Source organism: Oncorhynchus gorbuscha, linkage group LG21 (genome assembly GCF_021184085.1).
Source record: "Oncorhynchus gorbuscha isolate QuinsamMale2020 ecotype Even-year linkage group LG21, OgorEven_v1.0, whole genome shotgun sequence".
Classification (NCBI taxonomy): Eukaryota; Metazoa; Chordata; class Actinopteri; order Salmoniformes; family Salmonidae; genus Oncorhynchus; species Oncorhynchus gorbuscha.
In genome coordinates, this window is record NC_060193.1 from 60,371,440 (window position 1) to 60,397,189 (window position 25,750).

General features: G+C 39.9%; 4 protein-coding genes and 1 pseudogene across 5 annotated transcripts; 3 read left to right on the plus strand and 2 right to left on the minus strand.

The window, feature by feature from the left end:
• The window catches only part of LOC124008063, a 1,470-nt pseudogene extending 96 nt beyond the window's left edge, over nt 1-1,374 (minus strand).
• Nucleotides 1,375-3,990: 2,616 nt separating this feature from the next.
• LOC124007741 (gamma-crystallin M3-like) lies at nt 3,991-5,058 on the plus strand. The gene is made up of 3 exons (XM_046318476.1): nt 3,991-4,149; nt 4,317-4,565; nt 4,730-5,058. The coding sequence occupies exons 1-3, from the start codon at nt 4,135-4,137 to the stop codon at nt 5,006-5,008; spliced, it is 543 nt and encodes a 180-aa protein (XP_046174432.1). The 5' UTR covers nt 3,991-4,134; the 3' UTR covers nt 5,009-5,058.
• Nucleotides 5,059-8,823: 3,765 nt separating this feature from the next.
• Nucleotides 8,824-10,199, minus strand: LOC124008683 (gamma-crystallin M3-like). The gene is made up of 3 exons (XM_046320183.1): nt 10,028-10,199; nt 9,438-9,677; nt 8,824-9,252 (listed from the first exon to the last, which is right to left on the minus strand). The coding sequence occupies exons 1-3, from the start codon at nt 10,034-10,036 to the stop codon at nt 8,959-8,961; spliced, it is 543 nt and encodes a 180-aa protein (XP_046176139.1). The 5' UTR covers nt 10,037-10,199; the 3' UTR covers nt 8,824-8,958.
• A 310-nt stretch (nt 10,200-10,509) lies between these two features.
• LOC124008684 (gamma-crystallin M2-like) lies at nt 10,510-16,148 on the plus strand. Of its 2 annotated transcripts, none has more exons than XM_046320184.1 (3): nt 10,510-10,742; nt 14,303-14,545; nt 15,773-16,148. In XM_046320184.1, exons 1-3 carry the CDS (start codon nt 10,527-10,529, stop codon nt 16,046-16,048), a joined length of 735 nt encoding a protein of 244 aa, XP_046176140.1. In that variant the 5' UTR covers nt 10,510-10,526; the 3' UTR covers nt 16,049-16,148. The 2 variants fall into 2 exon arrangements, with proteins under 2 accessions (XP_046176140.1, XP_046176141.1); XM_046320185.1 differs by lacking the exon at nt 10,510-10,742 and adding an exon at nt 13,946-13,994 and having other exon boundaries at nt 15,773-16,140.
• Nucleotides 16,149-21,218: 5,070 nt separating this feature from the next.
• LOC124008685 (gamma-crystallin S-1-like) lies at nt 21,219-22,739 on the plus strand. The gene is made up of 3 exons (XM_046320186.1): nt 21,219-21,359; nt 21,553-21,795; nt 22,232-22,739. Exons 1-3 carry the CDS (start codon nt 21,339-21,341, stop codon nt 22,502-22,504), a joined length of 537 nt encoding a protein of 178 aa, XP_046176142.1. The 5' UTR covers nt 21,219-21,338; the 3' UTR covers nt 22,505-22,739.
• The last annotated feature ends 3,011 nt before the right edge of the window (nt 22,740-25,750 follow it).

Here is a 25,750-nt window from a genome sequence, read left to right on the forward strand (position 1 = left end):
GCATCCATGATCCTTCTGATGGAGCGAACTCTCATCATGGTGCTCATGCCCATGTCTCTGATACTCCTGTACTCTCCAGGCCTCACGTACATCATCCTGCCTCTGAAGTGGGGCTGCTCGTACATGAGCCAGTGTCCGTCCATCACGTTGCAGGACTGCATCTCGGACATGCGGAAGCGCTCCTGGATGGAGTCACAGTCTTCCATCAGCTCGTGCATCTGACCTCCGAAGCTCTCCTTCTCGTACAGCCTCATTCTGAACTGTCCCCGGTGCTGTTGGGGAGGGAGAACATTGACAGTTACTACCGGGTGTGTACTCTATGCTTCCAGTATTATAAGTATCATTGCTTGTCAGATGACTTATACAGTTATAGAGGCCTGGACCACATTCATTAGGGACAAACTGTTTTGATAATACCTAAACTTGTTCAATTAGAAGAAATATTTTTGTTTTCTGTTACAAAACGTTTGGCTACGGTGTGCCCTTCTGAACACGACCCAGGTGAACAGCACGTCAAGTATCATATGTACAGAGTCCTAGTAACTCAAACTTCATCACCATTCACGAACATCTAGCTACTCAAAAATATAAAAATGCACTCTTTATATGAAGAGAAATAGCATGAACAACATCATAAATCTAATCATGTCATCATCAAACACAAGGAGACGGTGGGACTCCAACTGTGGACGTCTTACCATTGGGATCATGCGGCAGGAACGGATGGACTCCAGCATGGTCACATCCCCCATGCCCATCACGGAGCCCATACGCTGGAAGTCGGAGTACTCTCCCTCTTCAGAAACATCTGGTTGCCCATGAAGTTGGAGCGGTCGTAGATGACGAAGCAGCCCATTTCCACCCTGACCGACTGGCAGCGGTTTAGGTACATGTTGAGGTCGGGCAGTCGCTGCTGGTCTCATAGCTGCGACCCTGGAAGTTCCTGTCCTCATAGAAGATGATCTGAGAGGGTGATTTGATTGAGAAAATGATTTAACCTATGACCTCTTCACCTATGTTGAGAAGATTATAAAGGCTATGATTTTAAATGTTTTACATAATTAATATAGTTAATCATTATGAATTGATTGTGATTAATTTGTCATTACTATTAATAATTAAAAACATCATTATAAATTCTTAACTTTGTATATAATGCATATCAACTGCATGATCTCAAATAGTAACTCTATATTATTTTAATAAAACAAAAATAGTTTAGCATTATTTAGCTGAAAAACGTTGCTTTATTCTCACAGATTGATATGATTAGGATTTTGTGGTTATAGCTGCTATACAAGACACTATATTCATATCTCAATGGTCAGCTCTTATAGTGAATACAAATCCCCTGCCCTGTATTACCCTGGTCATGGCTACGCTGGTTTAGCTTGATGGTGAAGCTTGATTAGATGACACGCAGAAGGCACGGTGTGTTGTGTCGATCCAGTGGCACTTTTATATTGACATTGGGTCCACAGGGCACCTTGCATACCTTTGTGCTAAATAGCATGAGTCATCACAAGGCCCACGTGGGGCTTGTATACATTTCACACAGCACATCTACATGAGTTATTATTGGATGCTGAATGCAGCATGGGGGCCAGGTATTGTTCTCATCAGACATAGAGCATGGCGTATTCTTCAGTTTGGGTGATTATGCTAGATGGTACTTTACCAGGTCAAAATACAGTTACATTATATTTACTAGTGAACTTGGTCACACTTAATAAACTTTGTCCCACTAAGTGAACTTGGCCACACTAAGTGAACTTTGTCCCACTAAGTGAACTTGGTCACACTTAGTAAACTTGCTCACACTTAGTGAACTTGGTCACACTAAGTTAATTTGGTTGCACAAACACCATATAGCTACAGTGCCTTGCGAAAGTATTCGGCCCCCTTGAACTTTGCGACCTTTTGCCAAGCTGTTTGTTTCGAGCTGTTTTACAAGGAGGAATGGGAAAAAAAATTCAGTCTCTCGATGTGCAAAACTGATAGAGACATACCCCAAGCGACTTACAGCTTTAATCGCTTCAAAAGGTGGCGCTACAAAGTATTAACTTAAGGGGGCTGAATAATTTTGCACGCCCAATTTTTCAGTTTTTGATTTGTTAAAAATGTTTGAAATATCCAATAAATGTCGTTCCACTTCATGATTGTGTCCCACTTGTTATTGATTCTACAGTTTTATATCTTAATGTTTGAAGCCTGAAATGTGGCAAAAGGTCGCAAAGTTCAATGGGGCCGAATACTTTCGCAAGGCACTGTAGTTACCTGACATTGTGTTTATTGGGGTGATTACATATCTACACAGTATACTGAGAACAGTATTTGACCAGTTTCTTTTAATTCAATAATTGTTGATAAACCTTATCTGTTGAAATGTTTACAGTTCTGTATTGTAATTACATGTTGAAAGCTTTGGACTATAAGGTTCGATCTGCATTTTTGTCAGGCTTGAGTTATTGACATAGCCTTGTTCTTTTCAATGTTATCTTCCTATGTATACTCTAATTACCCCAATTCATGTCAAGTTCACAAGAATACAAGATAAAAATGGCTGACACCATTCAAACCAATGAGGGTTCAAAACATTAAAGCCAATTTTCTCAGAATCATCTTTTGCAGATAGAACCTTATAGTCCCATGCTGTCGATTTTGGTTAGCAATATATAGTTATAGAGTTGCTGCATATCATAAATGAAAGAAATTTGAACACATTTTTAGTTCAACTCAAGCACAACATTTCTCAGCAGGACAAAGACGATGTAGATAGACGGTTATTTTAAAGGTGGGTGTATGACTTCATGAGGACAAGCACTGGATGAAGAAACATGACTATTTGTCAGCTTTACTGGTCTGACCACATTAACAACATACCATAAACAACTTCCTGGTTCTTCTCAAAATAATACAAAATAAGAGTCAGAGGACAAAGTCATTATCAGGTCAATAATGAATTAATAAAACACTACTGATTCCCTACATTTGAGAAATACATACACTACCGGTCAAAAGTTTTAGAACACCTATTGATTCAAGGTTTTTCTTTATTTGTACTATTTTCTACATTGTAGAATAATAGTGAAGACATCAAAACTATGAAATAAGACATATGGAATTATGTAGTAACCAAATGGTGTGGGGGTGCTTTGCTGGTGACACTGTCTATCATTTATTTAGAATTCAAGGCACACTTAACCAGCATGGCTACCACAGAATTATGCAGCGATACGCCATCCCATCTGGTTTGGGCTTAATGGGACTATCATTTGTTTTTCAACAGGACCCAACACACCTCCAGGCTGTGTAAGGGCTACTTTACTTAGAAGGAGAGTGATGGAGTACTGCATCAGATGACCTGGCCTCCACAATCCCCTGCCCTCAACCAATTGAGATGGTTTGGGATGAGTCTGACCAGTGAAGGAAAAGTAGCCAACAAGTGCTCAGGATATATGGGAACTCTTTCAAGAATGTTGTAAAAGCATTCCAGATGAATCTGGTTGAGAGAATGCTAAGAGTGTGCAAAGCTGTCATCAATACATAGGGTTGCTATTTGAAGAATCTCATATCTAAAATATATTTTGATTTGTTTCACACTTTTTTGGTTACTACATTATTCCATATGTGTTATTTCATAGTTCTGATGCCTTTACTATTATTCTACAATGTAGAAAATAGTACAAATAAAGAAAAACCCTTGAATAAGTAGGTGTTCTAAAACTTTTGACCGGTAGTGTACATAGTGCAATAAAAAAACTATCCAGTAAAATAATACCTCACAATAAAATAATGCTACAATGTACATTGAATTCCATCTCAGTTCCATCTCAATTGATCTGGAATATTTGATAAAATACTAATATACTACTTCAGCTAGTATTAGGGTAGCTAGGGTTAGCTGGAAACAAACATGATCCTCTATTTTACCCCCAGTGACATAGTTATAAGCGTGGCATTCAGTACGTGCCACTATAGGACAGGCTTGCACAACAATATAGAATGATGACTCATGGAGTTCTAGAACAATAAATATGGAGATGTGAATGTGGTCCAAGGTATAAAAGGGACAGGAGGTTGATGGTCCAGCATTCCATCTGAAATTGGATAAGAGATTGGATCACCATCACCATGACCATGGGCAAGGTAAGTGCCACTGCAAGTCTTCCTCCGTGCCCATCTCTCTGGGTCTATCCAAGCAGCCCTGCATCCAAAGAAGACTGTCGGATCGGAAACACAAGGCATTGCTAATCAAATGAGCATCAGTGCACTAATTTCAACATATCGAGCACTAACTGTGTGATTCTGTGTAGATCATCTTCTACGAGGACAAGAACTTCCAGGGTCGTTCCTATGAGACCAGCAACGACTGCGCTGAGGTCACCTCCTACCTGAGCAGGTGCAACTCCTGCAGGGTGGAGAGCGGCTGCTTCATGGTCTATGAGCGCCCCAACTTCATGGGTCACCAGATGATGGTTAGGAGAGGAGAGTACCCCGACAACCAGCGCCTGATGGGTATGACCATGAGCGACTGCATCAGGTCCTGTCGTAACATCCCCAGTGTAAGTAATGGAGTGTGTAGCTGCTTCTTAGCTGATGCAGATAGTTTCAACAGCAAGGGTCGTGAACTCATGTCATCAACAAGATTTGACATTTAAATGTATGAGTCCACTGGTTGGATCTACAGTAGTTCCATATCTGTCTGACCTGTTGCTTTTATCAACAGTATAGGGGCCAGTTCAGAATGAGGATGTATGAGAAGGAGAACTTCGGAGGCCAGATGCACGAGCTGATGGACGACTGTGACTCCATCCAGGAGCGTTACCGCATGTCCGACTGCCAGTCCTGCAACGTGATGGAGGGCCACTGGCTCATGTACGAGCAGCCCAACTACAGAGGCAGGCAGATGTACGTGAGGCCTGGAGAGTACAGGAACCTCAGAGAGATGGGAAACAGCTCCATGAATAGATTCATGTCGATTAGACGTATCACTGATTCCTGTTAAAATCACAACTTTTTAGTTTAACTTAATAAAGTTTTAGATTTGTAATTATTCCTGATGTGTCCTAGTTCATTAAAACAGAGCATAACAACCATCTCATCAGTCAAAAGGAACCAATTAGTAAGATAAGTGCATAAGGTCTGGTGTCACCATGAGCCAATAGGCTTGGAAAGTGGACATGTCACCATGAGCCAATAGGCTTGGAAAGTGGACATGTCACCATGAGCCAATAGGCTTGGAAAGTGGACATGTCACCATGAGCCAATAGGCTTGGAAAGTGGACATGTCACCATGAGCCAATAGGCTTGGAAAGTGGACATGTCACCATGAGCCAATAGGCTTGGAAAGTGGACATGTCACCATGAGCCAATAGGCTTGGAAAGTGGACATGTCACCATGAGCCAATAGGCTTGGAAAGTGGACATGTCACCATGAGCCAATAGGCTTGGAAAGTGGACATGTCACCATGAGCCAATAGGCTTGGAAAGTGGACATGTCACCAAGAGGAAAATGGAACCATTAGTGGATACACCTTATCAGTTCTGGGGGTAACATTACACTTGACAGCAAAGAACAGTGAGACAGCTAACTAGCTGTAAATTAGTGAATTGTTTTGGCCTGCAGATTAGCGATGTTAGTTAGCCAGCTAGCCAAAGTTATTTACAGATCGTTAACAGACACTCCTAAACTCTTTTACTAGCTACTGTACGACTGTTGTGTCAAGAATATGCCTCCAAAAATGAAAAGGAGTTGTGTTTGTGTTTACATTTCAGGAGTTAAGGAGTTGCAGTTGTGTTTACATTTGACAGACTGTGATATAATCCACTTTCTAAGTGAATGGTGCTGGTTATAGTTTTAGAAGGCTACAGCACTAACCTGTAAACATGTACTGTACATGCTAAACCACTCCTTTACAAAGAGCACTCTTCCATTTTAATCAGGCATGCTAAACCACTCCTTTACAAAGACCACTCTTCCATTTGAATCAGGCATATGCTAAACCACTCCTTTACAAAGACTACCCTTCCATTTTAATCAGGCATGCTAAACCACTCCTTTACAAAGACCACTCTTCCATTTTAATCAGGCATATGCTAAACCACTCCTTTACAAAGACTACCCTTCCATTTTAATCAGGCATATGCTAAACCACTCCTTTACAAAGACTACCCTTCCATTTTAATCAGGCATATGCTAAACCACTCCTTTACAAAGACCACTCTTCCATTTTAATCAGGCATATGCTAAACCACTCCTTTACAAAGACTACCCTTCCATTTTAATCAGGCATATGCTAATTTGACAAAGGGACATGGTGTCACCGCCATTCAAAATGTTGAGATAATCTGTAATTAGATTCAAGGACAAAGAATTTAACCTGAATCCATAAATACGTTCAGTAAATATAATGCAATATGTTTAGAAAGGGGATAGATCACAAATATAGGCATTATTGCAGCCACCTTATCAGTTTTGGAGTTCTATGAGTTTTGGATGCAGTGTTGTTAGCTAGCAAAGAGCGGAGCAGGAGCTACCTAACTAAAAAAGCTTCATTGTTTCACCCCAGGTACCAAAGTTAGTTAGCTGGCTAGCAAAAGTTACATACACTTAGTTAGCAACCTCTCCTTCACTCTCTTGCTGCAGTAGCTATCCTAGGAAAAATTGTAGGCTGGCCTGATTTATTAAATTCAACAAAGTTTCAATTTAGATTCCTTTGTTTGTGTAACTCATAATAATCAAGTAAATTCAAAATACGTTCAAGGCTTAGACAACATGATGGCCAAATGTTATTTTGTTAGTTATTTTTTACAGTAGGTTGCATACTCTACCCTCAAATGGTGCTTTCGGGAGTTTGACCAGCAGATTCCACGTTGGAAGAGCTGACTTTGCCGGTTATTAGAATTACTGACCATTTGCTACTGTAAAAACGAAGGGCATTAAGTTCAATAACCCAAGATGTACGAAATTCACAATGAGCCAAATTACCCACAATCCCCAAAACATAGAGCAACACTGCAAGTGAATGTTGTGGGCCTGTACATAATGAAGTTGTCTGTATTTACAAATGTTCCTTTTCAGATCAATTTACTCAATTGCATTACCTAAGTTCAACTCAAGATGATTTCACAGACACCTACCGTATATAAGTTTCTATCATTCATATGGACTATCCATTATTCTGGTGCCTGGTGGGCTTCAGATTAATGTCTAGATGTAAACATGGTAATAATCATCAGAGCTGTGTTTGAATCTGTATCAGGGTAGTAAGGTGGCAGCGTGCACCTACGTTGGCTCTGATATAAACACATACAGTATATGCAATATTAGTTGTTTCAGAAATAAGCATGGTGTATATTTTAGGACTACAATATAAACAAGTCTCCTAAACCAAAAGCATTCTGTCATTAATTGACACTAAAGGAAATATAGTGCCTTCAGAAAGTATTCACACCCTTCACTTTTCCACGTTTTGTCGTGTTACAGATTGAATTTTAAATGGATTAAATTTAGATTTGTTTGGTCACTGGCCTACACGTAATACCCCATAATGTCAAAGTGGAATTATGTTTTTCTAAATTGTTACAGATTTATTAAAATGTAAAAGCTGAAATGTCTTGAGTCAATAAGATTTCAACCCCTTTGTTATGGAAAGCCTAAATAGGTTCAGGAGTAAAAATGTTGCTTAACAAGTCACACGATAAGTTGCATGGACTCACTGTATCCAATAATAGTGTTTAACATGATTTTTCAGTGACTACCTCATCTCTGTATCTTGTAGGAGAGGAAGGAAACCGCTCAAGGATATCACCATGAGGCCAATGATGACTTTAAAACAGTTAGAGTTTCATGGCTGTGATAGGATAAAACTGAGGATGGATCAACAACATTGTACTTACTCCACAATACTAACTAATTAACAGCCTTTACATAATAAAAAATATACCAAAACATGCATCCTGTTTGCAACAAAGCACTTATGTAATACAAAATTAACTTTATATCCTGAATACAAAGTGTTATGTCTGGGGCAAATCCAATACAACACATTACTGAATACCACTCTCCATATTTTCAAGCATAGTGGTGTCTGCATCATGTTATGGGTATGTTTGTCATCATTAAGGACTGGGGAGTTTTTCAGGATAAAAAAAACAGAATGGAGCTAAGCACAGTCAAAATCATAGAAGAAAACCTGGTTCAGTCTACTTTCCACCAGACACTGGGAGATTAATTCCCCTTTCAGCAGGACAATAACCTCAAACACAAGGCCAAATCTACACTGGAGTTGCTTACCAAGAAGACAATGAATGTTCCTGAGTGGTCAAGTTACAGTATTGACTTAAATCTACTTGGAAATATATGGCAAGACCTGAAAATGGTTGTCTAGCAGTAATAAACAACCAATTTCACAGAGCTTGAAGAATTTTGAAAAAAAGTAATGGGCCAATGTTGCACAATCCACTTTTGGAAAGCTCTTAGAGACTTACCCAGAAGGACACACAGCTGTAATCGCTGCCAAAGGTGTTTGTACAAACTATTGAATACTTATATAAATGGGACATTTCTGTATTTAATTTGCAATAAATGTGCAAAAATATCTAAAAACATATTTTCGCTTTGTTGTTACAGGGTATTGTTTGTAGATGGGGGAGATTTTTATTATTTTTTATTATTCAGCCTGTGACACAACAAAGTGTGGAATAAGTTAAGCGGTATGAATACTTTCTGAAGGCACTAGAGACAAAATATTATCATTCACTTGTACTAGAATGATCATTAAAGTTTAGGTAAGTAATACATAGACAATGACACATGCATTTCAATTATCCAATATTTATTTTGAATGCCAGTAAAATAAGAATCTCAGACTTCAATGATGCTGGCTCTCGCAGGAATCCAGAATCTCAGACTTCAATGATGCTGGCTCTCGCAGGAATCCAGAATCTCAGACTTCAATGATGCTGGCTCTCGCAGGAATCCAGGACACGTCTCATTGAGGTGTATCTGTTCACTGAGCTGTTGCCCATCTCTCTGAGGTTCCTGTATTCTCCAGGCCTCACGTACATCTGCCTGCCTCTGAAGTGGGGCTGCTCGTACATGAGCCAGTGGCCCTCCATCACGTTGCAGGACTGGCAGTCGGACATGTGGTAACGCTCCTGGATGGAGTCACAGTCGTCCATCATCTCGTGCATCTGACCCCCAAAGTTCTCTCTCTCATAGACCTGCATCCTGAACTGTCCTTTGTGCTGTAAAGTTAATAAGGACACATATTTAAAGTAAGAACATGATCAAAGTAATTAAATAGGACTCTGATCAGTTTACAATCAAATACACACATTTTTTGATACATTTTATTAAGCTATATATACTATACATATGACACTATAAATGCCTCATATATATAAGTTGTTTTCCAATAGAGCCATCTTACCATGGGGATCATACGGCAAGAGCGAACGGAGTCAGACATGCCCATACGCTGGTAGTCACCATACTCTCCTCTCCTCACAAAGTACTGGTTTCCCTGGAAGTTGGGCCGGTCGTACACCATGAAGCAGCCGCTCTCCACCTTGCAGGAGTTGCACCTGCTCAGGTAGGAGGTCAACTCAGGGCAGTCTGAGCTGGTCTCATAGGAACGACCCTGGAAGTTCCTGTCCTCGTAGAAGACGATCTGGAGCAACCAACGAAAAGGCACCAATCACAACACAGAGAGGAAAAGGATATGCCTCAAATCAAAAGTAATTTTTAATCAACTAAATAATTAAATATTGAAATGTAAACAATTTGTTCTGTAAGAAGAACGACTGGTAATTAATTTAGTAAATCAACAATGAAATGGTAAAATGTAGAAATGAGGCCCACACAAACTCAGCCATGAAGAACAGCTATTCAAATGGAATTGAACGTTACTGAACATAAAAAAAACATCAAAACTGTAACTTCACAATTCTAAAATAAATAAATAAAATAAAGTAAATTGCTAATGTATCAGGCAGAAAATCCAGCTATACAGCACTGTACCTTGGCCATGGTGTCTGTTTGCTGCGGCTCTGGGATGTTGTCCAATAGGCCATGTTCACTCAAGCTTTTATACCTTATACCATTTCAAATGGCTTTTTGTTATTCAAATTCCCCATCCTGATGAATAAGCAGGCTGCTTCTTGCTGTTGATTTTGTGCAGCTGTGTCCTTGGCTGGCACAAGCAGAGAGACAGTGGGCACAAATACTGTATTAGAGATATCATGTGATCATAGGTATTTAAAACATGTAGCTGTTTTTATCATATTTTAACAAGAGTATTTACAAACACTTTTTACATGTATTGGATTGTGTTTTACAAAAGACCAACACCATCATTATAATTGGTTTGGAGTATGAAATATGTGGTGCAATAATTTTTTACTTCATTTTTTTAGGCTGTGAAGATGGATCTTAATGATTTGTTTATTGTATTTAACATACACATTTTAGGGGGGAGTGAGAATGTGTCTTTCACCATGACAACTGTTTTGAGAGGTGGATGTCAACAGGCCTGGGAGCAGATGGGGTCACGAGGTCATGCTCGGTTAATCCTGCAGTGACTCAGCCTATAGGGGGACAGAGGCTAGGGGAACTCAGAGTAAGGAGACCAACCCAGCAGTTTACTTATCATTATTTAACACACACACCAGTAGAAATTCACTTTTTACAGCTAAAAGATGATGGCCACAGCCTACCTACGACGTTTCACAACAATGTAAGTCATCATTTTAGTCAAAGTATGATATATTTGGCCTTGAAGTGCCAATTCGGATGTTTCCGTGAGTCTTCCGTATCTTTTCCTATTAGATGATGTGCAAATTATTTTCAGCCTACGATTCGTTTCAGGGCTGTTTTCTTTAAACGTTACCACCCACCATCATGGCAATGTTTTTATTTATTCCGCTGCAAAGTTCTTCGTATTCGCAAGTCGACTGAGAGCCAAACAGCTTTTCTCAATAGTCTACATGTGGGTTTCTACTAGATAAAAACAGCCAAAGTCAGACTTTGCTATATCATACAAATTCATGAAAACAATGTGCTGTTTGGTCTTAATTTAAGGTTAGGCTAAGGTTAGCGGTGTTATGGTTAAAGTGAGAGTTAGGTTTAAAATCCTGTTTTGTGACTGTGTTAACTAGTGACGAATCTACACTTCACCGATTTGCCATGGAGAAATTTAAAATAAAGGGGCAAAGTAAGGTTTTTACGCTTTCCCTTTTTTACCAGCTAATTATTATAATCCATTGGATCATGTCGGATTTCACTTATTAAGATAGTCTACATAGATGATTTTATAAATGGTCAAATTGTGTGATATGATTATTTTACAACACACTGATTGAGTTGGATTCAAAAAAATGTACCTTTAACTAGGCAATTCAGTTAAGAACAAAATATTTTATTTACAATTACGGCCTACAATGACGGATTTAACAAGTGACATCAATAAGGGGTCATAGCTTTCACCTGGTCAGTCTACATGGAAAGAGCAGGTGTTCTTAATGTTATGTAAAGTCATTGTATAGCTTGCTGAAATGATAAGAGAGAACAAAGAATATAACTATTTGATTATGTTGTGCACGTCTAAATATTAATGACGTCTGGAAGCCGACACAGTTTCACTGGAATTATCAAAAACTGAAAGAGTCAGACACATGTCAGCCCTCAACATCTCAACAACTAGTATTGGCACAGTTTAGCTGAGACTCATCTCTTGACAGGTAGGCTGGTAGTTAGTTTCTGAAATAATTATTTTCACCTGACTTAAAGTACGCATGTCTTAGTATAAATTGTACTCGTATAACGTTCATTGGTTAGCATGCTAGCTAGTTACACTGACCGCTCTGTCAATCAGGGTTATTTCTCTGCTACGCGTGGGAATCACCACAACGTTCCCATCCCCAATTCCATAATATGTTTTAGCAGTCTAAGTCAGTCTTTGAGGTGGAATCTAAACAAGAACAATAATTTATGCTCTACGACATGAATTACTCTAAATACTTCCTCGGAGGTGGGCCTTTATAAGCATGCCAGTAATGCAACCAATAATGAAATGATGAATGCTTGACTTTACTGATGGATGATAGAGGGCCATTAAGGGTTTTACTTTACATTCAAAGATGTTGGCTCTGATGACTAAATATGGAAAAGCTGCATGCAGTACTTGCGGTAATGATCCGACAACATAATTATATACAAATGCAGCCTGGTCTCAGACTAGACCTAACATAGAAAATGTATGATAACTATTTGTTTAGTATGGTTACATAAGACAGTTTGAAATCTAAGGCAACCCAAAGGATGAAAGTTCAAATCTCATCACGGACAACTTTAGCATTTTAGCTACTTACTACTTTTTTAGCTACTTTGCAACTACTTAGCATGTTAGCTAAACCATTCCCATAACCTTAATCCTTTTAGCTAACCCACATTCCCTAACCATAACACTTCCCCTAACCTTAACCTTAATCCTTTTAGCTAACCCACATTCCCTAACCATAACACTTCCCCTAACCTTAATCCTTTTAGCTAACCCACATTCCCTAACCATAACACTTCCCCTAACCTTAACCTTAATCATTTTTAGCTAACCCTACCCATTTAACCTAACTTTTACACTTAAACCTAACCTTAAATCTAACCTAGATTTTTAAAATGTATTTGTACATTTTTTATTTAACCTGTATTTACCTAGGCAAGTCAGTTAAGAACAATTTCTTATTTACAATGAAGGCCCAACCCACCTAGCTGATGTTAGCCACCTAGCCAGAAACATATCATGACGGCCCACCCCACCTAGCTAATGTTAGCCACCTAGCCAGAAACATATCATGACGGCCCAACCCACCTAGCTAATGTTAGCCACCTAGCCAGAAACATATCATGACGGCCCACCCCACCTAGCTAATGTTAGCCACCTAGCCAGAATTTGTAACATAACATACGTTTTGTAAATTCATAACATACTGTATGTTTTGCAAATTCGTAACATATAATAGGAATTGTAATTCGTAACTTATCACACGAAATTGGTGATATACCATACGAAACCTAAATGAAGTGTCTCGAATTTACGTACAGAATAATACAAAATGCTCCGAGACCAGTTTGAGAAAGGATCCAAGATTATTGAGAAATATGCTAAGTTTAGCTGAAAGGTTGTTTTTCCAGTATTTTCATTATCAAGGTTAGAGTTAATTTAGCTCTTATTGACATTTCATTGAGTATCCATAGTTGCTTTCAGTATACACCCACTTCAATTTCTACCAAGGAATGATTTGACCTCAAATCAGTATCAAGTAACTGTCAGAAAATCTGTTCACAGAGAGTGGTAGCGAGGCAAATATCTTGCCAATATCAACACCTGCTTATCAACACCCCGCTTATCAATTAAAAATAGGCTACGTGTTTGTCATTTCAAAAATCACAACTGAAGTAATTATTGAAAAACATAAGATACTGTATTTCAAGGCCAGGTAGAAATGTAAATGTTTGTATCATTTGAAAATGTAGTACAATACAGCAGAAACAGTTACAGATGTTTAAAAAAAAAACATGTTTTTAAGTACAAATCTCACATAAACATGCAGATCATCTTTGATATCAGACGAAGAAGAAACTTGATCAAGTCCATTTTCCTCAACAAGAGTAGTGGAATAGGAAACACACTCAGTATATCCAAGATGTTAAACCCCAACAGAAAAATAAATGATCATAAAGTAGTCCGAGCAGAATTCTGTGACTTAGTCCTTTATAACATTCATTTCACTGTTCCAGCAATCGTTTGTTACAGAATCATTAGACTGGAACAAAGAGAAATGAAACATGACCAAATATTTTTTGCTGATATGCAAATGGTCCTCATTTGGATATCAAAGGCTTTCCACACTCTGCACATGTTGTTTATACATAAATACTCTGACGGTGCAGCAGCTGAGAAAGTAGTGGACAGTGCTGCAAAATGGTGAAGGTAAGGTGACGCATTACAACACATCTGTATTCATCAGTGATGAGTGGAACTTCAATGCATATATTTATTCAATATAAATGTTGAGCATTTGGGTTTATATGTTTATTTTTTAATTCATTCATGTGCAGCCAACACTCTTCATATTCCTGCAAACACAAAACGTTAACTTGGTAATAGTTTGAAGATATTGCTTTGCCATTTTTCTATGACTTTGAGAATGTCTGAATAAAGTGTTCATGTAATATGTGATCCTGTAGTGAATATGATATTTGTTTTCATCCGTAACTCTGCTTCCCATCCTTCCTTAGATCACCTTCTACGAGGAAAATCATTTCCAGGGCCGCTGCTATGAGTGCAGCACCGACTGTGCCGACCTGCACTCCTACTTCAGCCGCTGCAACTCGGCGAGGGTGGAGAGCGGGGCCTGGGTGCTTTATGAGAAACCCAACTACAAGGGCTACCAATACATCCTGAGCCCAGGGGAGTACACAGACAACCAGCAATGGATGGGATTCAACGATAGCGTCAAGTCCTGCCGCGCCATCAAAAACGTAAGATGATTCCTTGCATATCCATATTTCATATCATAATTCTCTCCTCCCTCCCCTCCCTCCCTCTCTCTCTCTCTCCATACTCTCTCTCTCTCTCCCTCTCTCTCTCTCCTCCCTCTCTCTCTCTCCTCCCTCTCTCTCTCTCCTCCCTCTCTCTCTCTCTCTCTCCTCTCTCTCTCCTCCTCTCTCTCTCTCCTCCCTCTCTCTCTCCTCCCTCTCTCTCTCTCTCCTCTCTCTCTCCATCTCTCTCCTCCCTCTCTCTCCTCCCTCTCTCTCTCTCTCTCTCCTCCCTCTCTCTCTCCATACTCTCTCTCTCTCCTCTACTCTCTCTCTCTCTATACTCTCTCTCTCTATACTCTCTCTCTCTCTATACTCTCTCTCCTCCCTCTCTCTCTCTATACTCTCTCTCTCTCCTCACTCTCTCTCTCTATACTCTCTCTCTCTCCTCCCTCTCTCTCTCTCCATACTCTCTCTCCATACTCTCTCTCTCTCTCTCTCCATACTCTTCTGTATGCCTTCAAAAAAACAATCTTAGTCCCATAGTTCCCAGCAGTTAATGTGTCTCTTTCATCGCAGAAACTTGTAACACAAACCATATGCATTTAAAATTTGCTCTGAAAAATGTGTACAAAAAAAGAAGTAAAATATGATGTTTTGATATTCTCAACGAGGAGGTAAGCTAATCCTCCCTCTTGACTAATATTGTATAAAAGTCTGTTACAGAATGGGACTGAGATAGTGTTTCATACAGGGTTAAGTGGACCTCAGGGCCAGAATGCATCAGGGAATAACACACTGCTCTATAATCCAGCAGACAATACAAGCAGACAAAAGCAGACATTTTTGGCAGCATTTTACCCCCACGCCCGTCACTTTAAGAGGAAATATGCCAAGAAACCTTTAAAGGGGCATTTTCCGTTAATAGTTCATGCCCTTTGAACACGAAAAGAGACGAACAAATCCACGTTAAACATGCTACAACGTCATTTGAATGAGTTGTTCTATATTTAAAATAATTTATTGACCAACATAAGTGAAGATGATATATTACTTGTAGTTTATTATATTTAACATGAATGTACGGCAGCTATAGCTAATATGATATCCAACTGAATTTCAGAAGCCTCTGAAACACCCAATAAATTATATTACAGTAGATTTGGTACAAAACAAAATCCTAACTAACCCTTCACAATGTTTGTCTTTCTCTCCCTCTGTTTCTGCCAGGTGTATGGCAACGTGTGGAAGCTGAGGCTGTACGAGAGGCCAGACTTCGGCGGTCAGATGGTGGAGTGGGCCGAGGACTGCCCCTCGGTCTACGAGGCCTTTAAGTTCCGCGAGGTGTACTCGTGCATGGTGACCCACGGCGCCTGGGCCTTCTACGAGCTGCCGAACTACAGGGGACGCCAGTACTTCCTGGAGCGCCGGGAGTACCCCCGCCACACAGACTGGAGCGCCGCCACTGCCGCCGTGGGCTCCTTCCGCAGGATCACCGAGTTCTAGGGCTCTTTGACCTTTGACCATGGGATCGAGTTGTTCTCTGGTCTTATTGAGTCTGTGTGACATGATCCAATAAAAATTTAAAAAACTATTTGCAAATGTCTGAAACTCGTTTTGTGATCTGTTGAGGTGAGATACAAACATGTGCAAAAGTTAACATCAATGTTCCATGAGTTTGGTGGTAGGACACTGATCCTACCACAATGCTAAACTTTTCTGACAAGTCAATTTCATAAGCGACCTTCTGAGTATTCTGAATGTCAATTAACAAACTGCCAAGCAAACCTAGAACATTCCCAGAGCATTAGCTAACAGGCTGTCATCATTCACTATGAACTGGACTGTGTGTTTACAGGCAGTAGGGCCTGTCATCATTCACTATGAACTGGACTGTGTGTTTACAGGCAGTAGGGCCTGTCATCATTCACTATGAACTGGACTGGGTGTTTACAGACAGTAGGGCCTGTCATCATTCACTATGAACTGGACTGTGTGTTTACAGGCAGTAGGACCTGTCATCATTCACTATGAACTGGACTGTGTGTTTACAGGCAATAGGGCCTGTCATCATTCACTATGAACTGGACTGTGTGTTTACAGGCAGTAGGACCTGTCATCAGTTGCACAGCGCAACTTTAGATCATTAGAAAGCATTTGCCAAAAGCCACAAAATACAACAATGGATTCCTGCAAATATGTAAACACCACAGGAGTCCTCTTACATTTAGGAACTTTACAGTCCTATTGATCAAACAACTATGAAAATGTAGGCTCTCTCTCCCCCAGTTATGCACATCAACAACAACGTCAACAACTAATGCTAGCCAGAGCAAGATTGACAAAAACTCTTAACAAAGGAACATTTGATAAACCCTCTCAAACTTTTTCAGATAGTTGGCAGTCAAAATTCCACTGATAAACGATGGGGAATTGTAGCCTCCTCGTCCTTCTGCTGCTTGCCTGCCAATCCATCCCGACCAAGCAAAACCAGCTCAAATTGGATAGCTACTTCCAAACACAAATGACCAGTTTACTTGCTGTAGTAGAGCTGGTTAGGCTGTTTACATGTCATCTAGCGCGTTCTTGACTAACTATTACTTTTTTTTGCCCCTACGTTTACTGACACCAGTCATATTCAGCAGGTGTTGCGCGTTTGTAAATTCATCAATTATTCTGCGCTCTGACACACTCAGACGGAGAGTGCTCTGAAATCGGAGTAGATAGCCAGAGGGAATTTGCGAGCTGTATAACAGCTAACTGCTAACTGTATAACAGTCATTAAAGTTCTTGCTAGCTAAGCAAATGACTCCTGCATCTCTAGCTGTGTGTAGCCACTGAAAAACGATGAGGGGAAATAGACAAGTCACTCACCCACTCCTCCAATGACATGACATCCTCTTAGCAGTTAGCTAGCTAAAGTTAGGCTCTGTGTTTTTAACTTGCAACATAAATAGTTACGCTAGCATATTAGCCAGATTATGACTGACTTGTGATCATTTCCCTTGCTAGTTTGATTGTATTGACATTCCCAGCCTTAGTTACATTCGTCCACTTTTGTCCAGAATATTGAGTCATTGAAACTGAAACGGTGCATCCCGAATGGAGGCAGTAAACCATGTACCAGGCCAGCTGTGATTTATAACCTGATAGCAATATTTTTTTTAGCGAAAACATAATGACATAGTGAAAACAGTTATTTTTTGTTTACATTTTTGCAGATGTACCTTTTTACATAAGTATTCAGACCCTTTGCTATGAGACTCGAAATTGAGCTCAGGTGCATTCTGTGATCATTGAGATGTTTCTACAACTGTGTTGTGGGTCTCGTCCCGTATATTTATTTGAGGTTTTACCTCGCCCTTTTGTTTGGCTACATCCCTGTGTTTTGTATACCTGTTTGTTTTGGGCTTCGTCCCCGTACCTTTCATGGCATGTTGTATTTTTGGGTGGAATATTAAAAACCCCGATGACATATTTCTGCGCCTGTCTCCAATCATTTATACAACGTGACAATAAGGCTGAAATGTAACAAAATGTGGAAAAAGTACCCCCCAAAAAAGTAGACTTACATTTATTTATTTATTTTATAAAGAAAGAAGACATTGCTGATTGAAATAGCTGACATTGCCCAAATGTCCAATTCATTCTGATGTCTACAACTGCACTCTCTCTGCACTCTCACCACAAAATATACTGTACATTATACCTACGTAGTCTCCTGTTTTCATGTCAGGCATGAAACCATGGAGTGAATTATTATTATTATTATAAATAAATAAATATATATATATATATAGTCCCAGTCAAAAGTTTGGACACACGTACTAATTTCAGGGTTTTGCTTTATTTTTACTATTTTCTACATTGTAGAATAATGGTGAAGACATCAAAACTATGAAATAACACATGGAATCATATAGAAACCAAAAAAATGACAAACAAATTAAAATATATTTTATATTTAAGATTCTTCAAAGTAGCCACCCTTTGTCTTGATGACAGGCTTGCACACTCTTGGCATTCTCTCAACCAGCTTCACGAGGTAGTCACCTGGAATGCATTTCAATTAACAAGTGTGCCTTGCCAAAAGTTAATTTGTGGAATTTCTTTCCTTCTTAATGCATTTGAGCCAATCAGTTGTGTTACGGAAGATAGCCCTATTTGGTAAAAGACCAAGTCCATATTACGGAAAGAACAGATCAAATAAGCAAAGAGAAACTACAGTCCATCATTACTTTAAGACATGAAGGTCTGTCAATATGGAACATTTCAATAACTTTCAAAGGTTCTTCAAGTACAGTCGCAAGAACAATCAAGCACTATGATGAAACTGGATCTCATGAGGACCGCCACAGGAAAGGAAGACCCAGAGTTACCTCTGCTGCAGAGGATGTTCGTTAGAGTTATCAGCCTCAGAAATTGCAGCCCAAATAAATGTGTCACAGAGTTCAAGTAACAGACTCATCTCAACATCAACTGTTCAGTGGAGACTGTGTGAATCAGGCCTTCATGGTCGAATTGCTTTAAAGAAACCACTACTAAAGGACACCAATAATAAGAAGAGACTTGCTTGGGCCAAGAAACACGAGCAATGGACATTAGATCGGTGGAAATCTGTCCTTTGTTCTGATAAGTCAAATTTTTTGATTTTTGGTTCCAACCACCGTGTCTTTGTGAGACGCAGTAGAGGTGAACGGATGATCTCCACATGTGTGGTTCCCACCGTGAAACATGGAGGAGGAGATGTGATGGTGTGGGGGTGCTTTGCTGGTGACACTGTCTGTGATTTATTTAGAATTCAAGGCACACTTAACCAGCATGGCTACCACAGCATTCTGCAGTGATATGCAATCCCATCTGGTTTGGGCTTAGTGGGACTATCATTTGGGACATTGACCCAACACACCTCCAGGCTGTGTAAGGGCTAGAGGAGAGAGAGAGATGGAGTGCTGCACCAGATGACCTAGTCTCCACAATTACCCGACCTCATCCCAATTGAGATGGTTTGGGATGAGTTGGACCCCAGAGTAAAGGAAAAGCAGCCAACAAGTGTTCAGTATATGTGGGAACTCCTTCAAGTCTTTTGGAAAAGCATTCCTGGTGAAGCTGGATGAGGGAATGCCAAGAGTGTGTAAAGCTGTCTTCAAGGCAAAGGGTGGCTACTTTGACGAGTCTAAAATCAAAAATATTTGTTTAACATTTTTTGTGGTTACTACATGATTCCTTATGTGTTATTTTATAGTTTTAATGTCTTCACAATTATTCTACAATGTAGAAAATAGTAAAAATAAAGAAAAACCCTTGAATGAGCAGGTGTGTCCAAACTAATGACTGGTACTATATATATATATATATATATATATATACATATATATATATATATATATATATATATATATATATATATATATATATATATATATATATATATATATATATATATATATATATATATCCACATTTTACGGAGACTTGATTACACACAGGTGGATTGTATTTATCAACATTAGTCATTTAGGTCAACATTGGATCATTCAGAGATCCTCACTGAACTTCTGGAGAGAGTTTGCTGCACTGAAAGTAAAGGGGCTGAATAATTTTGCACGCCCAATTTTTCAGTTTTTGATTTGTTAAAAAAGTTTGAAATATCCAATAAATGTCGTTCCACTTCATGATTGTGTCCCACTTGTTATTGATTCTTCACAAAAAAATACAGTTTTATATCTTTATGTTTGAAGCCTGAAATGTGGCAAAAGGTTACAAAGTTCAAGGGGGCCGAATACTTTCGCAAGGCACTGTATACAGGACATTTATAAAAACATTTATGGTGTGAATTTCACAACACACAATCCTACGGTTTTACCTCACCGACCTAAAGACGTGCAGAAATAAAACTGCAATTTGTGGTTGTATAAGTCAATACAAACATAAGGCTATGCACTTTTATACCTATCTAGGATGTGTAATGCTTCTACACCTGCATTGCTTGCTGTTTGGGGTTTTAGGCTGGGTTTCTGTACAGCACTTTGAGATATCAGTTGATGTACGAAGGGCTATATAAATACATTTGATTTGATGATCTGTAGAAAGACTGTAGTATGCTGGTAGTAGGTCACAGTGCACCTACCGATTCAACAGAAAGGTAAAGCATGTCGGTATATGCTTTATAACTTGTCATAAGCATGTACTGGATATGAGCTGTTATAATGTCTTTGACAAGGCTTATAATATGTTGTGTTTCTCTATGTATCAACATTTTAGCTGACTCAAAATGACTGGTATTTGGTGAGGGTCATAATGAGATGATTAGTAAGGGATCATACATGCTCAGACAAGTCTTACAATGCATTATAACTACATCATAAGGCATTATAGCAGCTGGCTTTAGGTAAAGTGTTACAGACAGGAATTAGCAAACTGGACCTATCAGAGACTACAGTGTATTCAGACTAAAAGCTTTGTTCTAGGAACTGCTGCTCACCGCTGGCAACAATTTGATTGGATAAATTAAAAGGTTCTGGAATCAGGCGCCGTGGGATCAAAAGGTCAGCGTCGACACAACAGATCATTAAACTTGGCATGAAGCCGTGGTGTTTTAAAACAAACACAGCATCAGCTGTTGTGCCCTAGTTAATAGTGGTGTGCATTTGAATGACAATGATTCCACCGGCCATGCATTTCCATGTCATACCTCTATAAAACTCCCCCAGAGCAGAGGCCTTACATTACCGTATATGTCTAGGGGGATATTTTTGATTGTGTGTAGAATAGTATTAAAAAGAATAATCCAAACATGGACCGCATGCAGGGGAAGGTACTGTAGGTGGCTCTGTGTGTGTGTGTGTGTGTGTGTGTGTGTGTGTGTGTGTGTGTGTGTGTGTGTGTGTGTGTGTGCGTGCGTGCGTGCGTGCGTGCGTGCGTGCGTGCGTGCGTGCGTGCGTGTGTGTGTGCACCTTCCTCTTTTTTTAAAGTACCAGTTTTTAAAAAGACAACAATCCTTTGTGCAGATCTTCTTCTACGAGGACCGGAACTTCCAGGGCCTCCACTATGAGTGCAGCAGCGACTGCCCCGAACTGAGCTCTCATTTCAGCCGCTGCAACTCCATCAGGGTGGAGAGTGGTGCCTGGGTGGTCTATGAGAGGCCCAACTACATGGGCTCTCAGTACATCCTGACCAGGGGAGAGTACCCCGACTACCAGCGCTGGATGGGCTACAACGACACTATCAGGTCCTGCCGGCTTATCAGACATGTAAGTCAAGCCACTGTGAGGTGATTTGTGTGTGGTAGCGGTACATGTTGATTACTCATTCAGGGATCTACACAGACATGCATGCACACACACACACACACACACACACACACACACACACACACACACACACACACACACACACACACACACACACACACACACACACACACACACACACACACACACACACACACACACACACACACACACACACACACACACACACACACACACACACACACACACACACCAAATGTAATTATTATAGTGCATCCATTTCCATTCTAACACCACAGTGGTGTTTTGATCTGTTGAAACCTGATGTTGGTGTCCCGTATGAGGACACTGATATCCCAGGTATAATGACACAGCTGATCGATCCCTAGGGATCTTGTTCAGATGAAGTTTGGAACTGTGCTCCACTGTGTTGTAGACCACTGGCATGCACAGGATCCGCGTGTACGAGCGCCCTGACTTTGCCGGTCAGATGATTGAGTTCAGTGAGGACAGCCCCAACCTGTCTGAGCGTTTCCTCCACCCCGAGGTGCACTCTGCCAATGTGCTGGACGGCGCCTGGGTCTTCTACGAGCACCCCAACTACAGGGGGCGCCAGCACCTGCTGGAGAGGGGCGAGTACAGACGCCACACCGAGTGGGGGGGCATGCAGGCCAACGTGGGCTCCCTCCGCCGCGTCCAGGACTTTTAGACCATCCGTGTCATACAGATGTAGGATCTTAATTTGAGACAGGTTGCTACAGCAGAAAAATGATCCTGCAGCAACAGGAAATGTTCATTATTATGTGGATTATAATTTTTGTAAGGGAAAATCAAGTGGAAATTACAAACTTCAGAAGCCTTTTTTAAAACTCAAATACACTACAGGTTTTTAATTTCCTGCAAAAGGGTGATCAAATAAAGACATTGTTATGCTCAACAGCCAATCAGAAGGCATCTGACTTTTTACTTCCTCTCTTTTCCTCTCTACTTCCTTTTCTCTTGATATGACAATGATTCCACCGGCCATGTATTTCCATGTCATACATCTATAAAACTCCCCCAGAGCAGAGGCCTTACATTTATAACTTGTCACGTAGATGATAACACACTGTAGATGGTACCATATAGCACACTGTAGATGGTACCATATAACACACTGTAGATGGATGGTACCATATAACACACTGTAGATGGATGGTACCATATAACACACTGTAGATGGTACCATATATCACACTGTAGATGGTACCATATAACACACTGTAGATGGTACCATATAACACACTGTAGATGGATGGTACCATATAACACACTGTAGATGGTACCATATAACACACTGTAGATGGTACCATATAACACACTGTAGATGGATGGTACCATATAACACACTGTAGATGGTACCATATAACACACTGTAGATGGATGGTACCATATAACACACTGTAGATGGTACCATATAACACACTGTAGATGGTACCATATAACACACTGTAGATGGATGGTACCATATAACACACTGTAGATGGTACCATATAACACACTGTAGATGGATGGTACCATATAACACACTGCAGATGGTACCATATAACACACTGTAGATGGTACCATATAACACACTGTAGATGGTACCATATAACACACTGTAGATGGTACCATATAGCACACTGTAGATGGATGGTACCATATAACACACTGTAGATGGTACCATATAACACACTGTAGATGGTACCATATAGCACACTGTAGTTGGATGGTACCATATAACACACTGTAGATGGTACCATATAACACACTGTAGATGGTACCATATAGCACACTGTAGATGGTACCATATAACACACTGTAGATGGTACCATATAGCACACTGCCATATAACACACTGTAGATGGATGGTACCATATAACACACTGTAGATGGTACCATATAACACACTGTAGATGGTACCATATAACACACTGTAGATGGTACCATATAACACACTGTAGATGGTACCATATAACACACTGTAGATGGATGGTACCATATAACACACTGTAGATGGTACCATATAACACACTGTAGATGGTACCATATAACACACTGTAGATGGATGGTACCATATAACACACTGTAGATGGATGGTACCATATAACACACTGTAGATGGTAACACACTGTAGATGGTACCATATAACACACTGTAGATGGATGGTACCATATAACACACTGTAGATGGTACCATATAACACACTGTAGATGGTACCATATAACACACTGTAGATGGATGGTACCATATAACACACTGTAGATGGTACCATATAACACACTGTAGATGGTACCATATAACACACTGTAGATGGTACCATATAGCACACTGTAGATGGATGGTACCATATAACACACTGTAGATGGTACCATATAACACACTGTAGATGGTACCATATAGCACACTGTAGATGGATGGTACCATATAACACACTGTAGATGGTACCATATAACACACTGTAGATGGTACCATATAGCACACTGTAGATGGTACCATATAACACACTGTAGATGGTACCATATAGCACACTGTAGATGGTACCATATAACACACTGTAGATGGTACCATATAACACACTGTAAATGGATGGTACCATATAACACACTGTAGATGGTACCATATAGCACACTGGATGGTAGATGGTATATAGCACACTGGATGGTACCATATAACACTGTAGATGGTACCATATAACACACTGTAGATGGTACCATATAGCACACTGTAGATGGTACCATATAACACACTGTAGATGGTACCATATAACACACTGTAGATGGATGGTACCATATAACACACTGTAGATGGATGGTACCATATAACACACTGTAGATGGATGGTACCATATAACACACTGTAGATGGTACCATATAACACACTGTAGATGGTACCATATAACACACTGTAGATGGTACCATATAACACACTGTAGATGGTACCATATAACACACTGTAGATGGTACCATATAACACACTGTAGATGGTACCATATAACACAGATGGATGGTACCATATAACACACTGTAGATGGATGGTACTGTAGATGGTACCATATAACACACTGTAGATGGATGGTACCATAGATGTAGATGGTACCATATAACACACTGTAGATGGTACCATATAACACACTGTAGATGGTACCATATAGCACACTGTAGATGGTACCATATAACACACTGTAGATGGTACCATATAGCACACTGTAGATGGTACCATATAACACACTGTAGATGGTACCATATAACACACTGTAGATGGATGGTACCATATAGCACACTGTAGATGGTACCATATAACACACTGTAGATGGATGGTACCATATAACACTGTAGATGGTACCATGTAGATGGTACCATATAACACACTGTAGATGGTACCATATAACACACTGTAGATGGTACCATATAACACACTGTAGATGGTACCATATAACACACTGTAGATGGATGGTACCATATAACACACTGTAGATGGTACCATATAACACACTGTAGATGGTACCATATAACACACTGTAGATGGTACCATATAACACACTGTAGATGGTACCATATACCACACTGTAGATGGTACCACATAACACACTGTAGATGGTACCATATAACACACTGTAGATGGATGGTACCATATAACACACTGTAGATGGTACCATATAACACACTGTAGATGGTACACACTGTAGATGGTACCATATAACACACTGTAGATGGTACCATATAACACACTGTAGATGGATGGTACCATATAACACACTGTAGATGGTACCATATAACACATATAACACACTGTAGATGGTACCATATAACACACTGTAGATGGTACCATATAACACACTGTAGATGGTACCATATAGCACACTGTAGATGGATGGTACCATATAACACACTGTAGATGGATGGTAGATGGTACATATAACACACACTGTAGA

Excerpts from the sequence above, each read along its gene's own strand:
- LOC124007741 (XM_046318476.1), top strand. Across the intron at positions 4,566-4,729 it reads CCTGTCGTAACATCCCCAGT|TATAGGGGCCAGTTCAGAAT; the intron begins GTAAGTAATGGA and ends TTTTATCAACAG.
- LOC124008683 (XM_046320183.1), bottom strand. Across the intron at positions 9,253-9,437 it reads CTTGCCGTATGATCCCCATG|CACAAAGGACAGTTCAGGAT; the intron begins GTAAGATGGCTC and ends TTAACTTTACAG.
- LOC124008684 (XM_046320184.1), top strand. The coding sequence starts at position 10,527 with ATGTCAACAGGCCTGGGAGCAGATGGGGTCACGAGGTCATGCTCGGTT. Across the intron at positions 10,743-14,302 it reads CTACGACGTTTCACAACAAT|ATCACCTTCTACGAGGAAAA; the intron begins GTAAGTCATCAT and ends ATCCTTCCTTAG. Across the intron at positions 14,546-15,772 it reads CCTGCCGCGCCATCAAAAAC|GTGTATGGCAACGTGTGGAA; the intron begins GTAAGATGATTC and ends TGTTTCTGCCAG.
- LOC124008685 (XM_046320186.1), top strand. The coding sequence starts at position 21,339 with ATGGACCGCATGCAGGGGAAG. Across the intron at positions 21,360-21,552 it reads TGGACCGCATGCAGGGGAAG|ATCTTCTTCTACGAGGACCG; the intron begins GTACTGTAGGTG and ends TCCTTTGTGCAG. Across the intron at positions 21,796-22,231 it reads CCTGCCGGCTTATCAGACAT|ACCACTGGCATGCACAGGAT; the intron begins GTAAGTCAAGCC and ends ACTGTGTTGTAG.